Source organism: Drosophila eugracilis, unplaced genomic scaffold, assembly GCF_018153835.1.
Source record: "Drosophila eugracilis isolate 14026-0451.02 unplaced genomic scaffold, ASM1815383v1 contig_2154, whole genome shotgun sequence".
Taxonomy (NCBI): domain Eukaryota; kingdom Metazoa; phylum Arthropoda; class Insecta; order Diptera; family Drosophilidae; genus Drosophila; species Drosophila eugracilis.
The window spans coordinates 7,160,318-7,174,965 of NW_024573038.1; the positions used below are offsets into that span (position 1 = coordinate 7,160,318).

Genomic DNA, 14,648 nt, shown 5'->3' on the forward strand with positions numbered 1-14,648 from the left:
ATCATAGTGCCTAAAACTGTTTAGAGCCTCAAATTGAGAATAACAAAGCAATTTTTCAATTGAGCTGCCACAAATTTACACGCTGATATGATATATGGGTGGGCAGAACCCGCTCTATATACGATGTGTATGGCTCTTCGAGTAATTTCAATCTGAAAGTAAAAGTTGTGGGGAAATTGGCGAGGCCAAAGGGCAGTCGACCACCTGACCCATTGGCTCAACATGGGGAAATGGAATTGTGAATATCAACATGGAGGTGCATGCAAATGGTGAAGTGGACCTGTGGACCAGCGGCACGTGTTCGCGCGGCGGTGTGACACCGAACAGGGCATAGCAAGTTCAGGGCGAAATCAATTTTCCCTTGCCCGTATTATGTGATAGCTCGCTTAACAGCTGTTAACTGTGATGCACTGGAAATAAATGTTAGATAATATTAACGTATTAAATTTATTTTAAATATTTTCAAAACTTATTTCTTAGGTAAGTTGTAAGAAAGCTCCTTTTCATTGGCAAATCTAAAACACTTTTTACTAATAAATAATAATTTTAAATTACGTTTTTCCTGAATGTGTCTTTGTGATACTAAAAACAATCAAATTATATATAATTAAGCAAAACAGAGTGCGTTAGTGTACTTTTACACCTAATCAAATGGATTTCGCAGGCAATTATCACACGGCAATCTCTATATTTATTCGCAAATGCGTTTGCCTTGCCTCATCAGATTGGAAATGTGTCATTTTCATAATGATATCTAAATACGAATGCTAAAACCTGAAAGCCTTTTTTCAGATACTCAATCAAATCAGATTTTACCTCGAAAACATAACGTCATTTTATATTTTCCTTGAACATCTGATTAAACTAGTCATATCAGACTCATATAAATCATATTTTATGATTATTTAGGTGCAAATTGCCAGCAATTTGGTTAATAAAATTAACACATCTTGCTTAATTGTCGCCATCCATTGATCGAAATCACTTAGCCAATAAGCGGTTAAACATTAGAGTGGATTCTCCAACGTCATTGGAAAGAAGAAATGCGCAAATAAAGTTAGCAAATTGGGCAACCAGACTACCTCTGACTTATCCAGCGTCATAGCCAAAGTCAAGATTGGCTAGACGAAAGATACGTCAGAGCCTGGTTAGATGACAACCGGTTTCTGTTGATATCCAATATATATCGGGTCGGGTAACCAAATCTCTGCTCCACTGAGGGATAACTGGGTAATTCCTAGGCACATGTGGCGTATGCGCAATGCTGGCAAACTAATGAAACGCAGGAAGGCACGCGGCCAGCGGATCGAAATTTCATTTGGCCAAGTTAACAGCCTGTCGCAGAACGATCCTCCCCATTCTCCGCTCCTCTCAGATCTGCACAAAAACCAGTTAACTGGCGCTGAGAAAGTGCATTAAGCCATCGATTCGTGCCCCCTCCTCGCAGCAAGAAAAAAACATGTTAATTGCCAGCCGATCGAAGTGTCTTGCACTGCCTGCAATGGACACAGTAGTTGTTACTGGTTACTGGTTCTTTAGCCGTCTTGCCATAAGCCAGACAATGCCCCGGCCGAATATTTGGCAACGTCTCTTGGCCAAGACATAAAAAGTGGCCCACTGATCATGGAGATGAGATGGGCGGGGACAGCTGAAAGGAGGCAGGAGCATCTGAAAGCTCAGGCCTTGATGATGGTTACATGAAAACACGTCCAGTGACAGTCGTTAAACGATCACAAAACTGTTAACCATCGATGTTTGGGAACAGGGAAAGCTGGTTAAGGAAGAGATTCCAGCTCCCTGTTGATATCAAAGGGATTGAACTTGATAAGCAGGTGGAAGTACTAAAGATTGTCCAAAGGCAAGTCATAAAACTTAAATTAGTATCTCAAATATTAAAAATTTATTTTCTAGTCTTAAATAAACTAGCGTCTAGGATAGGCAACACGGTAAATCAACAATGCTACTTATTACTGAGCCAAATTATTAACGCAAACTTGTTGGTAAATTAATTAGTGCTAGCTCTGAACAAAGATAAATAGTCTGGAATTCCGGGAATAATAATTATAAACGTGATCAGTAAATATTTAGTTTAAAAAATATTTGAAGTAAAGACAGTAAAAGAGCAGCTTTGATAGATGTACTAAGTACGAAGTGTAAAAAGTACTATTAACTTGTTTGATTTTCCATAAGAATCAAAAGGAAACGTTAAATAAATAAACAAGAGCATGCAACAAAATATAACCAAATACTTATAAACTAATGATGTAACTTTAAGATGACTAAATTATTGCAGATGATATTCGAATCCTCAGAGAGTTTAAGTAAGCAAACCTATGCTTATAGGGCAAACCTCTCCCCTTTAACCATTTGAAACCCCCTCCGTTACCACCGAAATCTCAGTGGGATTCTGCGACACTCGGCAAATGTGCGAGATGTTTCCCTGTGCGCCGCGCCGGGAGTGTCGTCTGTGTGAAAATCGGCTGCATGAGTATCCGAGTGTCGTTCAACGTTTCGCGCGATGCTTAAAACTGGTGACCCACGTTGGGTCTGATTTAGTCGTTAACGCGCGGCCAACACGATCACATCGCAGATCCGACCAACTATACAAGTTATATAGCATATATGTATATATAGTGCGCGGCGGTGCGGATTCTGTTTACCGTTGATCAGCGTTGATTTAGATTTATGTTTTGGTTTTTCGCCGTCTCTGTCAACGAGTGTTTTCGGTTAATTGCCAGCTGTTAAAAGGTTTTTTCAAGCATCAATTTTCTAGTTACCGATTTTACTTGGATATTACCAAAAAAAATATAGAAAATTGCATTCATTCCTGATTATAAATAATAAAAGTGTTTTATAGGCAACGGTAAGTGAGAGTCAAGTATTTATTTTTATTTAGTGAGCTTTATTTTTGGGCTAATTAGCCAGCGGAAGTGGCGAGGCGCAACTTTTGCAAATTAGTAAGTCGGGCATGAGTGCACAGATCGTTGAGTTCAGTTTAGCTAAGTTAAGTGAACTAACCCCCAATTAATTGCACTTAAATTTAGCCAGCGACGCGCATCAAATGCCTGACGCAAATTATCGATCGAGTGACCAAAAATAGCTCACGAAAAGTTCAAAGAACAATCTACTTTTTTGAGACTTAGGAAATTTTAAATATTTACAAAGAGCTTAAATACATTTATTAGCAAGCAGTACATCTATTTATATACTGAGATAAGATCTCGAGTATCTTAAGATAAGAATCTTAAGTCGTTTCACAATATTAACGAAGAAGTGAACCCATGATCATTGACAGACCTAATAATATACACCTTTGAGCCATTGCCAACAGCAATTTATATCTCAAAGATATAAATCATCGGTGAAATAATTTCAAGTCTTTGAACAATATTTATAATGCAGTGGTATTAATCCGCAGACTATTATTGTTGATTTAGCATGAGTGACTTTCGTGATAAGCAGCATAGAAATGTGATAAAGAACATGGCTTTCAGACAACATCACTCATACGTCAGGTTAGCCAAGCTGAAGTGTTGCCACACAAAGATCAGTGACTTCTCTGACATTTGCACACCCCTGAGTAATGGTTAAAAAAAAGATAACTTACCAAGGTATTCTTAAAGGTGATTACTAACTTGAAGTTGCCAATTTTATTTTTTATAAAAACTGTGATTAGCAGTGTTAGTAGTAGGTAGTGTTGCAGTTTGTAAGTGTCTTTAAACTTTACTGGCAAATGGAAAAACAAGAAAAAACTATGGTTGGGTGAATCTAAAGCTGCTTTAAATGCTTATATTTTTACAAATGATTTTCTGGAAGTTTTTAAGTTTTTTATAAGGCATATCTTAGGCTCAATATTTTACAGAAACATCTTTATGGGATTTATTTAAAAAAAAAGGTATTGTTAAAAAATCTAATTAATATATAAAATAAAAAAAATAAATCAAATAAATTTGAAAATTAATCAAACTAGCTTATAAGTCGCCACTTTATTTACAATTTTCTATCAAAGAAAAATGTACTCTGTAGAAATGGAATTATATCAACGTCTCCTGTTATCCCCCACCATACCGTATTATTAATTATCGCTTTGCGTGGAAAATTTCATTAAAAAACTGGCAATTGCAGTTGTGCTGCCACATTGATAGGCTTAAAGAAAAAAAAACAGTTGAACAAGTAAAATTTTCCACCTGCTCGGCATGTTGCGTTTGCCAAGAACTTTTCCACTCCAAAATTCAGTGCCAGAGGTTTGACTTAGTCTAAACATGGCTGAAAACTCCAGTTTCGAAAACGAAATGATAAAGCGGAGCAAGGCCGACAGCTTTTATAAGCCAGTTAGCCATTTAGAAGTCGTTTGGGCCAGGCCAAGATTCCACTACCAAACTATTAACCAGAAAGCCACCGCGGCCGCTGCTGCTGCTGACAATTGAAATTTGTATTCCGCGGCGGATTCAACGGAGTCAAGTGCTGCGAAAGCAGCTAAGGCCAAACGGACTGGCCTGGCTCATTGAACTTGGCTAACTCTCGAGAGTCTAGACGGCTAAAACCCACAATACCAGTGAGTAAATAAAAAGACAATAAAAAAAAAACAAAACAAAACCAAGAAATCAAAACAAAAAGCCGGGAGAGTCGCGTGCCGCTTTCAATTGGTATTCAACTGGCGTTCACGTGAACAAAATCCAAACCGATTCATGGGAAATTCTTGGCTCAACGAGGATTTCAAAAATATATTTTTAGACAGCTGCATGATGAGAGAAGCAAAAACAAATATATGGCAAATAGAAAGGAAAAGGCCCTCTAAATCATTGGCGGTCAAGTCAAAACAAATTGGCGCATTGCAAATCGGCAGAGTCGAATAAAATTAATTTATTAGCAAGATAAATGCCAACGGGTATGCCCAATCCAGTTAAAACCGCCTGCACTTCATTAGTAAAACAAACTAAAAGAGGTTTTGTTTTGTTTGGGCTGTTAGTTGAAATAAATTATGGAAATTATATTTCTGCGAATTCTGTTTTGCGTGGAGTCTAGCCTTTGTCTATTTTCGGTGGTGATACAATGGACTCGTAAAGCGTAAGCCGGAATTAGACTATTAGAAAGTTATCTAAAAGGCTATTAAGATATTGAAGAATTTCCCATTGTTATTATTATTATTTAATAAAGTGAGGTAAACCAGAATCGAATTTACTCTACTGCCTTGGAAGATCAAAGAATATTCCATAAATTCATATAAGATATAGTATTCCCCTTAGAAATACATTACTCATACGCCCAGCAATCGTCTTAACAGCTAAGTAAAGATTTTCTCTCAATAGAAAGCTTTTCTATAAGGTTTAATTTTCCCATAAAATGATTATAAATGCAAAAAAGCAATTATTTCACTCATAAATAACTAATTTTGCATAGTTTTTCCCATGTTTTCATATTACTCATGTATTCCCAAAAGTCAATTTAGTACAATCACTGTCAAGAGCTCCCCGGTGATCGGTTAATGACTTCCGCATATCTGAGACTTTGTAAGTGGTACAGAAAAGCCGCCGTACTTGAGATTATGCAGAGAGTCATACAGGTTATAGATCAGGTCTGGGTGGGTTCTGCAAGGCAGACGAACTCGAAGCCGTCTTGCATATCATATCATATCATAACATAATAATAATGACGACAATTGCAAGAGGCACGCTCGTAAAACGAAGACTGAGAACCGGAAAAGTTGGCGTAATTTGCCAAAATTTCCATATCTCTCGGTCAGCTTGAGATTATCTTAACTGGAAGCCGTAAAGTCTCAAATTGCCCGATGTCACACGAATACATATTTTCTAATTAAGCATGGGCTGAGATATGGTGACATTTAGGGGGAGGAGGGAAAGTAGAGACGGGCCGTTTAGGGCGGACAACAAAGTCCGATTCTACAGACAAGTGACACTAAAATTGGCCATTGTTGTGTGTTTCGTTCTATTTTAGCACGTCTCAAAACACCGCACGGAATGCCAGGTACTCGCAATACCCTAAAAATTCGGTATGGGGGAATGGACGCGATCGGGGCAACGCTTCGCTAGCTCTGAACTTGACATTGCCGAGGTCTGCTTTCAATTTAGAAATATGTCAGCGGCACAGACTATTTTCAGAGCATCGTGCACCGTGCACATCACGCACTTGTTGCGCCACAAATGCAGATGCACATGCACATGCAGTTACGGATGCAGATATAGATTTAGTTAAAGATTTTTAAGATCCACTGATGAAGATTGATCTCAAAGAGAACGACTCAAAGGTAGCCAGTTAATCGAAATGCAAAGAGTCACTACTGTAGAACGTGACTTTTCACAGACAACAAAGGGTTATAAAAAGGGCTGTGTTTGTTTTTTACAAAGAAAATATTCAAAGTATTTGTATATATTATAAATATATGAATTTTTAGCTGTTCATTTAAAACAAAAATTTTAGCAAAAGAGTCACTACTGTAGATGCATGTCTGCATGTCTGTTGACATCTCATTTAGAAAATAAGAATGTAAACCAATTATTAAGAAAATGCAAATAGCTTAGCCTAAAAAAATGTAGATAATTTAAATTTTCCTTTTTTGTGTTGATATAAAATGTTTGTTATTTAAATCTTGTTACCCATCAATCAAATTTTCGTATATTTAAATATGCTTTTAGTCATGACTAAGAATGGGCATAGCAATGCGGCTTACGTCGGCGACCATGCAGACAAATTGGAACTGGCCGAGAAGGGTCAGAAGAACAAGGCCATAGTGGCCAAGGATCCCGACTACAATCCCTACCATCATCGTGATGTGGAGCACCCCACAACGTAATTATTAATAAGATGTCCAAAGAAAGGATTCAAATAGTTACACAAATCTTGTACTTTCTAGGAACTCGGAGACTCTTTTTCATTTGTTAAAAGGTTCCTTGGGAACTGGTATACTGGCCATGCCAAATGCCTTCCGTAACTCTGGGTACATCACGGGATCCATTGGAACCATTGTCATTGGCTTTATTTGCACCTTTTGCATCCATCAGCTGGTCAAGGCGCAATATGAACTGTGTCGCAGAAAGAAGGTTGGTTAGAAGAAGATCCTGGAATTAAGTAATCGCGATTAATAGAATTTTCCCTATCACAGATGCCCAGCATGAACTATCCAATGGTGGCGGAAACAGCAATGGGCGAAGGACCCAAGTTCTTCCGTTTCTTTGCTCCATATATTGGCACAGTGGTCAATACTTTTCTGCTGATCTATCAACTGGGCACCTGCTGCGTGTACGTGGTTTTCGTGGCCTCCAACATCAAGTCCATTGTAGATGCAGTGGCTGATACAAATATCGATGTGCGACTCTGCATGATCATTATCCTCCTGCCACTGATCCTGATCAACTGGGTCCGCAATCTGAAGTATCTGGCTCCCTTTTCCACACTGGCCAACGCCATAACAATGGTCTCTTTTGGTATTATCTGCTACTATATCTTCCGGGAGCCACTCACCACAGAAGGCAAGGATGCCTTTGGAAAACCCTCGAATTTCCCGCTCTTCTTTGGCACAGTTTTGTTCGCCTTGGAGGCCATTGGTGTGATTCTGCCCTTGGAGAATGAGATGAAGACCCCGCAGAAGTTCGGTGGCAGCTGCGGAGTCCTCAACGTATCCATGGTCCTCATTGTGTTCCTCTATGTGGGCATGGGTCTCTTTGGTTATCTCAACTATGGATCCGCGGTGCTGGGTTCCATTACTCTAAACATGCCAGAGCATGAAGTGTAAGTTAACTCATCATTAATCTCCGGATTAGTTAGTATTATAAGGACTCCTGTTCCAGTCTCTCCATGTGCGTCAAGGGAATGCTGGCGTTCGCCATCTATATTACCCATGGACTCGCTTGCTATGTGGCAATTGATATTACCTGGAACGACTATGTGGCCAAGAGTCTGGGCTCCCAGCGAAATGCTTTGTTCTGGGAATATGCAGTCCGAACGGTCCTCGTCCTGATCACCTGTAAGTTCTAGTGTTAGAAAAATGTTATTTATGAATATTCAAAAGCAAAAAGCTAATCATTTTCAAACTTCTACCTCTCCGTAGTCCTCCTTGCCGTGGCCATTCCCAATCTGGAGCTGTTCATCTCTCTGTTTGGAGCTCTATGCTTGTCTGCCCTAGGTCTAGCTTTCCCGGCTCTCATCCAGATCTGTACGCATTGGTACCAGACCAAGGGAATCGGAAAGGCATGGCTAGTGTTAAGTGAGTATTTCTATAATTACCCTCTTAAGTTCATATACTAATCAAGAATTCCAACAGGCAACTTTGTGCTCATCATTGTGGGCATCCTAGGCCTAGTAATCGGCACGTATACCTCGCTCAAGGAGATCGTTTTGACCTTCTCCGAGTAGTCATAATATTTGTAAATCTAACTACGCCAGCGGGCATTCCAATTCAAGCGAAAGTATTATGAGCAATCGAAAGATATTGAAATCTGTAGACATTCGCAGCGCAGCACAAATGACAAGATACAGATGCAGATGCAACTAAGGATATTGTTACAGTTGAGCTGAGATCTGCTGTACATGTGTAAACTTCTACTCTGAGCTATTTGTTATGTGTATTTGTATAGAATTTATCAGATTTGTGATATTTTTAAGCATCATGCCCAAGAATCTGTAGAACAAGTGTGTGTATATCATATATCTCTTTATGTAGTAAATAACGTTTTGATAAGTAGTTTAGTGCCAAGTCACATCTTTATAAGTCATATTTAAAGTACGATAGCAGTTAACCACAATAATAAACATATTTTGCCATATTAAGATACGCCGTGTGGGATCTCTTGTGTGGCTATATAACACTTAAGTGCCTGACAAAGTCTTCTCACTCCATCCACCAGTTTTTCCTTTGGATAAAAAGCAATGGACAATCGGAAGAACTGCTTACCAGTTTGGCCATCAACTGAGAAGCGTGTTCCCGCTATAAAATATATCTTTTGGTGTTCTAGGCAGTACTTGAGAAACTCTCGGGAATCTAGGTGTTCGGGTATTCTTACCCAGATGAAATATCCCCCTGTAGGACTGACTAATTTACATCCCTCGGGCAACTCATCTCGAAGAACCTGGGTAGTGGCCAACATTCGTTTCTTGTAGGCTTCATAAAATACAGATATCTGCTCTTGAGCTAGCTTCAGCTCAAAGAGACTACCCACAATTCCAGACGTGTAGTTATTAAGGCATCCACCGCTGTTCACAAAACCACTTCCATCCAAGATTGGTTTAAGTCGCGGAGGCACCTCTAGCCAACCCAAGCGAACTCCAGGTCCTAGAATCTTCGAGAAACTACCATTCGAGATTACATGGCCTGCAAAGTCGGTATCATTTCTATCATCGTAGGACAACAAACGGGAGTGACTGGGCTTCTCGCCATAGTGTAGTATGTTGTATACATCATCGCACACCACCAGGAAGTCAAACTTGCGGGCCAGTTGCACGATTCCCCGACACACCTCTAAAATGTATATATGTAGGTTATTAAGATAAGATGATCAGTTTTCTAATAATTAACCCACCAGGCGAGAACAAAATCCCCGTTGGATTATGATACGTGGGTATGGTATAGTACATTCCCCAGAACTCCTTCTTCTCCGAAGTAAAACAATGTTTGGAAACCTGCTCTTCGAGATCTTTTAAGTCCACACCATCATCGTTTAACTTTACAGGAACTATGGTCAGAGTGCTAAAGTGCTTGATACTATCTAGGGCAATCATATAGGAGTACTCATCCACGAATACAAAACCCTGAAAGTCTATCATCGTGGAAAGCAGAAGGTGAAGGCCCTGGGTAGCTCCTGTGGTAATCAACAAATCAGCACTAAAACCAAAACCACAATGTTAATACGATAAGTGATAAAGCCACAATAACCCAATATTATTACCAGTTAACGGGACTTTCAAACATTTCGGTGAAATAATTGGAAATCTCTCGGCGCACCTCAAATGTACCACTTGTAGGTCCATATTGAAAAATCAGCGACTGGTTTTCCCGCTTTTCACGTTCCTAAAAAGAGAGCAGAGTAAGATAATCTGATAGAGCTGATTGCGTAAGAGATATATGTACCTACCAGGCAATGATCTGTGGCCTTTCTGAAGCTGTCGCAGTTGGCGCTCAGGAGATCTGTACCAGGAGCACCCACTCCGAGATTTAGGATATTCGGTTCGTATACATTCCAGTCGCCGCCGTCGAAAAGGTGCTTAAGCTTGCGATCTTGGTTGGTTTTTGACATGTTTAGCGTTCTGTTCCAGGCATACTAATGCCTTATCTGTGCGAGGGGTACTCGCATTTATGGAAAACAATGGGAAAACATCTAACTTTTTGGTGGTCGCCATGTTATACCTATCAGTACTAAAAGCTAGGGGTATGAGGTTTTCAAAGCAGATAAAATACTTTTCCACTTTTACCGAATAACACTTAAGCCTATGGTGTAAACATACATATATTATAACAAGTGAGGATCAAAAATAAGTTTACGAATTTAAACTGTTTTGAATTTAGTATTTCACAATACTTGCTTTTACTTTTAAAAATAAATAAAAATTGGTAAAAAAAAAATGAGGAACTAATAGCACCGTTACACAACCAACCCTTCATACAAACATTTGATTATCAAATTGGATAAACCCCATTCGAAAATCTAAATACACCTGTTATAAAATGCAATAAAAGCTAAGATTTATTTACTTAAAACGATTTAACCCTGAAAAGGAGAAAATGATTAGTTAAATAAAGGGTACATAGTGATCGAGACTATTTCTTATATACATTTCAAACACGTTTCGTAGTGAATTTTAAGAAGTCCAATAGAAAATGCTATTCACTGCGAAACACTATATCAGCTGATTAAAGCAATAACTTTGTTTTTGGAAAAGAAAACTCGGAAAATCGTAACTCAATAAAATAAACAATGGATAAACCTACAACCAGCGCTGCAGCTGTCACGGCTCAAGATCCCAATCATCTCCTAGACTCCCCACAACACGGTCCAACTTTGTCCAGCGCCTCCAGTTTCGAGGCTTTGACGCGACACGACCCAAATCTAAGTCGACTGGCCACAAAAATGTTTAACAAAACGGAGGAGTACATCACCCACGAACTTAATGCCCCTCTAGAGGATTACAAACTGCTGGAAGAGATGAACAAGGCTACAATTGCCAAGTACAAGGATATGCGGCAGATTGCAGAGAATCTGAACACGTCGACCAGTGAATTGAGGCTTAAGTTTCAGCAACTAGCTCCATTGATGCAGCAGATTGATGAGATTTCCGATACGGTCGACAAATTGGAAGCAGCGGCCTACAAACTAGATGCCTACAGCATAGCCCTAGAAAACCGCGTCAAGTGTGTACTCCAGAGAAAATCTGGAGGCGGCCAAGTGGCACAATAAGACTTTTCATATACAAAGGCTTTATGGTACATTTATTATGGTATATTTAATGTCAACCAAGTAATAGTTTAAATATAATCGCAATTACATTAAGGAATATTAGGGGAACTGCAATGGAAAGAGATTAAATGTAAAGAACCTGTCTATAAGGATTTCATAATTTCTTACTTTTGGCCACTGTGCGTATAGAACGGATGAGATTTAGCACCTGGTCCTTGGCCGTGGGTGCTCCAAAGTCTTGTTGGCCAGCCTGTCGTCCCCAGCCAACTGAAAGGTGTTCCAAAATTAAACATCGTGGCAATGGCAGCCAAATATCTAAGTTAAAACTTACACTTGGCCAGGAAACGCTCCTCGTGCAGAATACACACTGCATTCAGGCAGAGAAGGGAGGATTCGATCAGTGTCCACAGAGTAAACATATTTGAGCCAAGTTATTCTTATTTACATCAAAATAAACTTAAATCGCGAATAATTGTTGACGTCAGTGATGCCGAATCAGCATTCACCGCGAATGCAGTCACAGCTGATATGGTGAGCTCACTGTGAATGCCTAAATGTCATGATATATTTGCGCGGTAAAATAAAATTTAAACTTGTTTTCTTCTTTTATTTAATATAAACATTTAAACATGGCTTATTTATAACGCGTATTTTTATTGACCATAAGGCAAAACACCTAAGGCAGATTTCGACCAATCGTTGTCTGTAAAATACAAAAATAGTAATTTTTATCAATAGTTTATTTAAATATATTTAATTAATGGTAAAAACTTACCGCTCTCTAGCTTCCAAATGCCCAGATCAGAAGTGTGCGCCTTGTTAAAGCTGTTGTCTTTATTTTGCGATGCTGTTGCTACAAGCTTTTCCAAATAATCTAAGTCATATATCTCATCTGAGGAACTGTCTTCTTCAGAGGAACTGCATTGCTTGGAGGAACTCTCTTCCTCCATAGGTTCGTCCTGGGTCAACCCCTGTAACCGAACATCGCAAAGTTCGCCCAAACTCTCCAATTGTACCTTACTGAAAGGAGGATCTGCGAGCGGTAGTAATCTAAGAAGATAAGGTATTTAGTGCTAAACCAATAAAATTCAGAAAGTCAAGACTTACCCTTTAAGTATTGGCGCTGAGTATTTGCTAAAAGGAGCAACACGCTGCATAATAAACTCCCGCTCAAAAACCAAAGACCTTGACTTTTTGGGATTGTCCCCGAAAATAAGAGTAGTGGAAGGATCCACATTTGAATGAACTAGAAGACTGCGCAGTGTTTTCGAAATTTTATCCGTGTTGAGAGATGCAAAATCAACTGCTTTCAGTTTATCATTCTACGAAAAAGTAAAATATTTAGAAAATAACTTTCAAAAAACCCATCTTTTTACAAACCAAATCTAGTTCCTCTTTATACATGCGTTTCATGCGGAGCAACATTCCAAAGGATTCAATCATCTTCGAAGCCCAATAACCGGCCCCTAATCGCCTTTCCTCCGGTTCATTTTCGTTTTCCGTCAATTGAACTAACGCCACAAACACCTTTTCGATATACCCCTGAACTGCAAGTAGCCTAAAGAGGCCCTGAGTAGCTGCAATGAGGATATCCTCGTTGTCATCGATTTCTAGGCCAACTCCAAGGAAGTATTCCATTTTAAGCAGGCATCCTGTGTATATATCTAGCAAATCCTTCATAGAAGAAGACTCCCTTTTGATTAGCGCACTGAGATCTGTTACCACTGCATTAAGTATTTCCTTTGCGGTCTTTGCTTTTTTTGCGGATGAATAAACGCGAATCTTGTTGAATTCACTGCTGGATTTCAGTTTACTAATAGCTTTTAGTTTCTCTGCTCCCTTGAAATGGCATTCCAAAGTCAGATCGTAGATTTCTAGAAGAGCACTCACTGCCTTTTCGAACTTGAGTTTGTCTTTGCGTTTCAGTTTTCCAGCGTCCAAATTCGACATAGTTTCCTTATGGGGAAGCCAATAGTAAGTGCGCAGCCAATCCAGACAATGATCTGAGGTGCTTCTAAGCACCTCCACAGGTGGAAGCTCTTGTCCATGAGCGCAAAGATGCCGCAGATCCACGATGAACGACTGTAGTCCCAATTCCTTGGCCGTTTCATACATGCTAGACATGTTATAGCCCTGAATTATGGAGGACATGAAGTTGTAGAATCGCGTGAAGGCACTAGCATAAGCTTGCTGTATTTTAAAGTTTCCCTCCTTGTCATCCAATTGCGCCTCGACGAGCACCGAAGTTGCCAAAACAGCCGCTGGGCAAAGATTTCCCCTTCGCAGGCTCCAAATGCGGATTTTACTGAGTGCCTGACGACGACTAGCGGTCGTGGAGGTTTTTCCAAATAAAAAGTCATATGTCTCATTAAACTCCAGCCTAAAACGTTATAATTTAATATATAAACAAAAAATTATTTTATATCTACACACGTGTCTCGCCAAGGAGTGACCACAGTTCTCTGTTTTACTACTGGAGGCGGTTGAACGGGAACAGCTTTGGCTTTTTGCTGTTTTCCTTTTTCAGGGCTTTTCTTTTTCACTTCAGGCTTTTCCTTTTTTGCGGTACCCATGTCGGCTTATATTTTAAAAAACCAATCCGAAGCAAAACAAACCGCTAAGAGAAATGCAACAGTTTTACTAGTGATGTTGTTGTCAACTAATATATAGCTATTAATGAGTAGTCGTTTTAGGATGTGTAAATAATTTTTTTTATTATATATGCTGAGTAAATTTTATATAAGCTTTATTTATGCAAACAATTTTATTTTTATGATATTATTAGTTATATTTAGTTATTAATTGCTTTTTTACTTAGCTATTTTTATTCACGTATACGTTGTATAACACTGCCAATCAGCTGATCTCGCCAACAAGACGCAGCCGGTTCTGTGTGAATGGTCAAAAAAATTGGAGCCAAAAATAATACTTTCTTCTTAAATTGTTGAACTGTTTTTCGCGCCCCCCGCAATGACCACCTAAGTTTAACCCGAATTCCTGAAAGATCCTTTTTATTTCAAAAAGGCGGCACATGCATTTCGTTCAACATCCTATAATTATCAACAACAACAACGTGGTGGACATACTGCATCCGGAAAATATAGAATTCGATGGGCCGCCAGCGGCGCGAAAAATGATCATTGGCTCGTTCTCGATGTTCGTGATCTTCTCGTATTTGCAGTTGCTCTACATCCTGATAGCCATCTACCTGGCGCTCCATCACGCGCATATCTAGGTTGAAAT

The 14,648-nt window shown here is 39.3% G+C and overlaps 6 protein-coding genes across 6 annotated transcripts; 3 read left to right on the forward strand and 3 right to left on the reverse strand.

The window, feature by feature from the left end:
• Positions 1-2,548: 2,548 nt before the first annotated feature.
• Positions 2,549-8,784, forward strand: LOC108114152 (proton-coupled amino acid transporter-like protein CG1139). Its single transcript, XM_017224942.2, has 7 exons — positions 2,549-2,863; positions 6,654-6,807; positions 6,872-7,058; positions 7,121-7,746; positions 7,806-7,981; positions 8,066-8,221; positions 8,279-8,784. The coding sequence occupies exons 2-7, from the start codon at positions 6,656-6,658 to the stop codon at positions 8,368-8,370; spliced, it is 1,389 nt and encodes a 462-aa protein (XP_017080431.1). The 5' UTR covers positions 2,549-2,863; positions 6,654-6,655; the 3' UTR covers positions 8,371-8,784.
• Positions 8,654-10,335, reverse strand: LOC108114154 (2-aminoadipate transaminase). Its single transcript, XM_017224945.1, has 4 exons — positions 10,086-10,335; positions 9,900-10,021; positions 9,534-9,835; positions 8,654-9,472 (listed from the first exon to the last, which is right to left on the reverse strand). Exons 1-4 carry the CDS (start codon positions 10,245-10,247, stop codon positions 8,781-8,783), a joined length of 1,278 nt encoding a protein of 425 aa, XP_017080434.1. The 5' UTR covers positions 10,248-10,335; the 3' UTR covers positions 8,654-8,780.
• Positions 10,336-10,824: 489 nt separating this feature from the next.
• LOC108114158 (biogenesis of lysosome-related organelles complex 1 subunit 2) lies at positions 10,825-11,557 on the forward strand. Its single transcript, XM_017224949.2, has one exon. It carries the CDS (start codon positions 10,926-10,928, stop codon positions 11,403-11,405), a length of 480 nt encoding a protein of 159 aa, XP_017080438.1. The 5' UTR covers positions 10,825-10,925; the 3' UTR covers positions 11,406-11,557.
• Positions 11,433-11,927, reverse strand: LOC108114161 (immediate early response 3-interacting protein 1). The gene is made up of 3 exons (XM_017224951.2): positions 11,737-11,927; positions 11,574-11,672; positions 11,433-11,513 (listed from the first exon to the last, which is right to left on the reverse strand). Exons 1-3 carry the CDS (start codon positions 11,822-11,824, stop codon positions 11,458-11,460), a joined length of 243 nt encoding a protein of 80 aa, XP_017080440.1. The 5' UTR covers positions 11,825-11,927; the 3' UTR covers positions 11,433-11,457.
• A 71-nt stretch (positions 11,928-11,998) lies between these two features.
• Positions 11,999-14,078, reverse strand: LOC108114151. The gene is made up of 5 exons (XM_017224940.2): positions 13,839-14,078; positions 12,786-13,785; positions 12,513-12,727; positions 12,181-12,455; positions 11,999-12,108 (listed from the first exon to the last, which is right to left on the reverse strand). Exons 1-5 carry the CDS (start codon positions 13,976-13,978, stop codon positions 12,059-12,061), a joined length of 1,680 nt encoding a protein of 559 aa, XP_017080429.1. The 5' UTR covers positions 13,979-14,078; the 3' UTR covers positions 11,999-12,058.
• Positions 14,079-14,272: 194 nt separating this feature from the next.
• Positions 14,273-14,640, forward strand: LOC108114162. Its single transcript, XM_017224952.2, has one exon. The coding sequence runs from the start codon at positions 14,437-14,439 to the stop codon at positions 14,638-14,640; it is 204 nt and encodes a 67-aa protein (XP_017080441.1). The 5' UTR covers positions 14,273-14,436.
• Positions 14,641-14,648: the final 8 nt, after the last annotated feature.

Coding starts and splice junctions, on each gene's coding strand:
- LOC108114152 (XM_017224942.2), top strand. CDS start 6,656: ATGACTAAGAATGGGCATAGCAATGCGGCTTACGTCGGCGACCATGCA. Junction 7,982..8,065: donor GGTCCTCGTCCTGATCACCT/GTAAGTTCTAGT, acceptor ACCTCTCCGTAG/TCCTCCTTGCCGTGGCCATT. Junction 8,222..8,278: donor AAAGGCATGGCTAGTGTTAA/GTGAGTATTTCT, acceptor GAATTCCAACAG/GCAACTTTGTGCTCATCATT.
- LOC108114151 (XM_017224940.2), bottom strand. CDS start 13,978: ATGGGTACCGCAAAAAAGGAAAAGCCTGAAGTGAAAAAGAAAAGCCCT. Junction 13,786..13,838: donor GTCACTCCTTGGCGAGACAC/GTGTGTAGATAT, acceptor ATAACGTTTTAG/GCTGGAGTTTAATGAGACAT. Junction 12,456..12,512: donor TCAGCGCCAATACTTAAAGG/GTAAGTCTTGAC, acceptor TTATCTTCTTAG/ATTACTACCGCTCGCAGATC.
- LOC108114154 (XM_017224945.1), bottom strand. CDS start 10,247: ATGTCAAAAACCAACCAAGATCGCAAGCTTAAGCACCTTTTCGACGGC. Junction 10,022..10,085: donor AGGCCACAGATCATTGCCTG/GTAGGTACATAT, acceptor CTCTCTTTTTAG/GAACGTGAAAAGCGGGAAAA. Junction 9,836..9,899: donor TTTGAAAGTCCCGTTAACTG/GTAATAATATTG, acceptor TTTTGGTTTTAG/TGCTGATTTGTTGATTACCA.
- LOC108114158 (XM_017224949.2), top strand. CDS start 10,926: ATGGATAAACCTACAACCAGCGCTGCAGCTGTCACGGCTCAAGATCCC.
- LOC108114161 (XM_017224951.2), bottom strand. CDS start 11,824: ATGTTTACTCTGTGGACACTGATCGAATCCTCCCTTCTCTGCCTGAAT. Junction 11,673..11,736: donor GGAGCGTTTCCTGGCCAAGT/GTAAGTTTTAAC, acceptor AACACCTTTCAG/TTGGCTGGGGACGACAGGCT. Junction 11,514..11,573: donor TATACGCACAGTGGCCAAAA/GTAAGAAATTAT, acceptor TTTCCATTGCAG/TTCCCCTAATATTCCTTAAT.
- LOC108114162 (XM_017224952.2), top strand. CDS start 14,437: ATGCATTTCGTTCAACATCCTATAATTATCAACAACAACAACGTGGTG.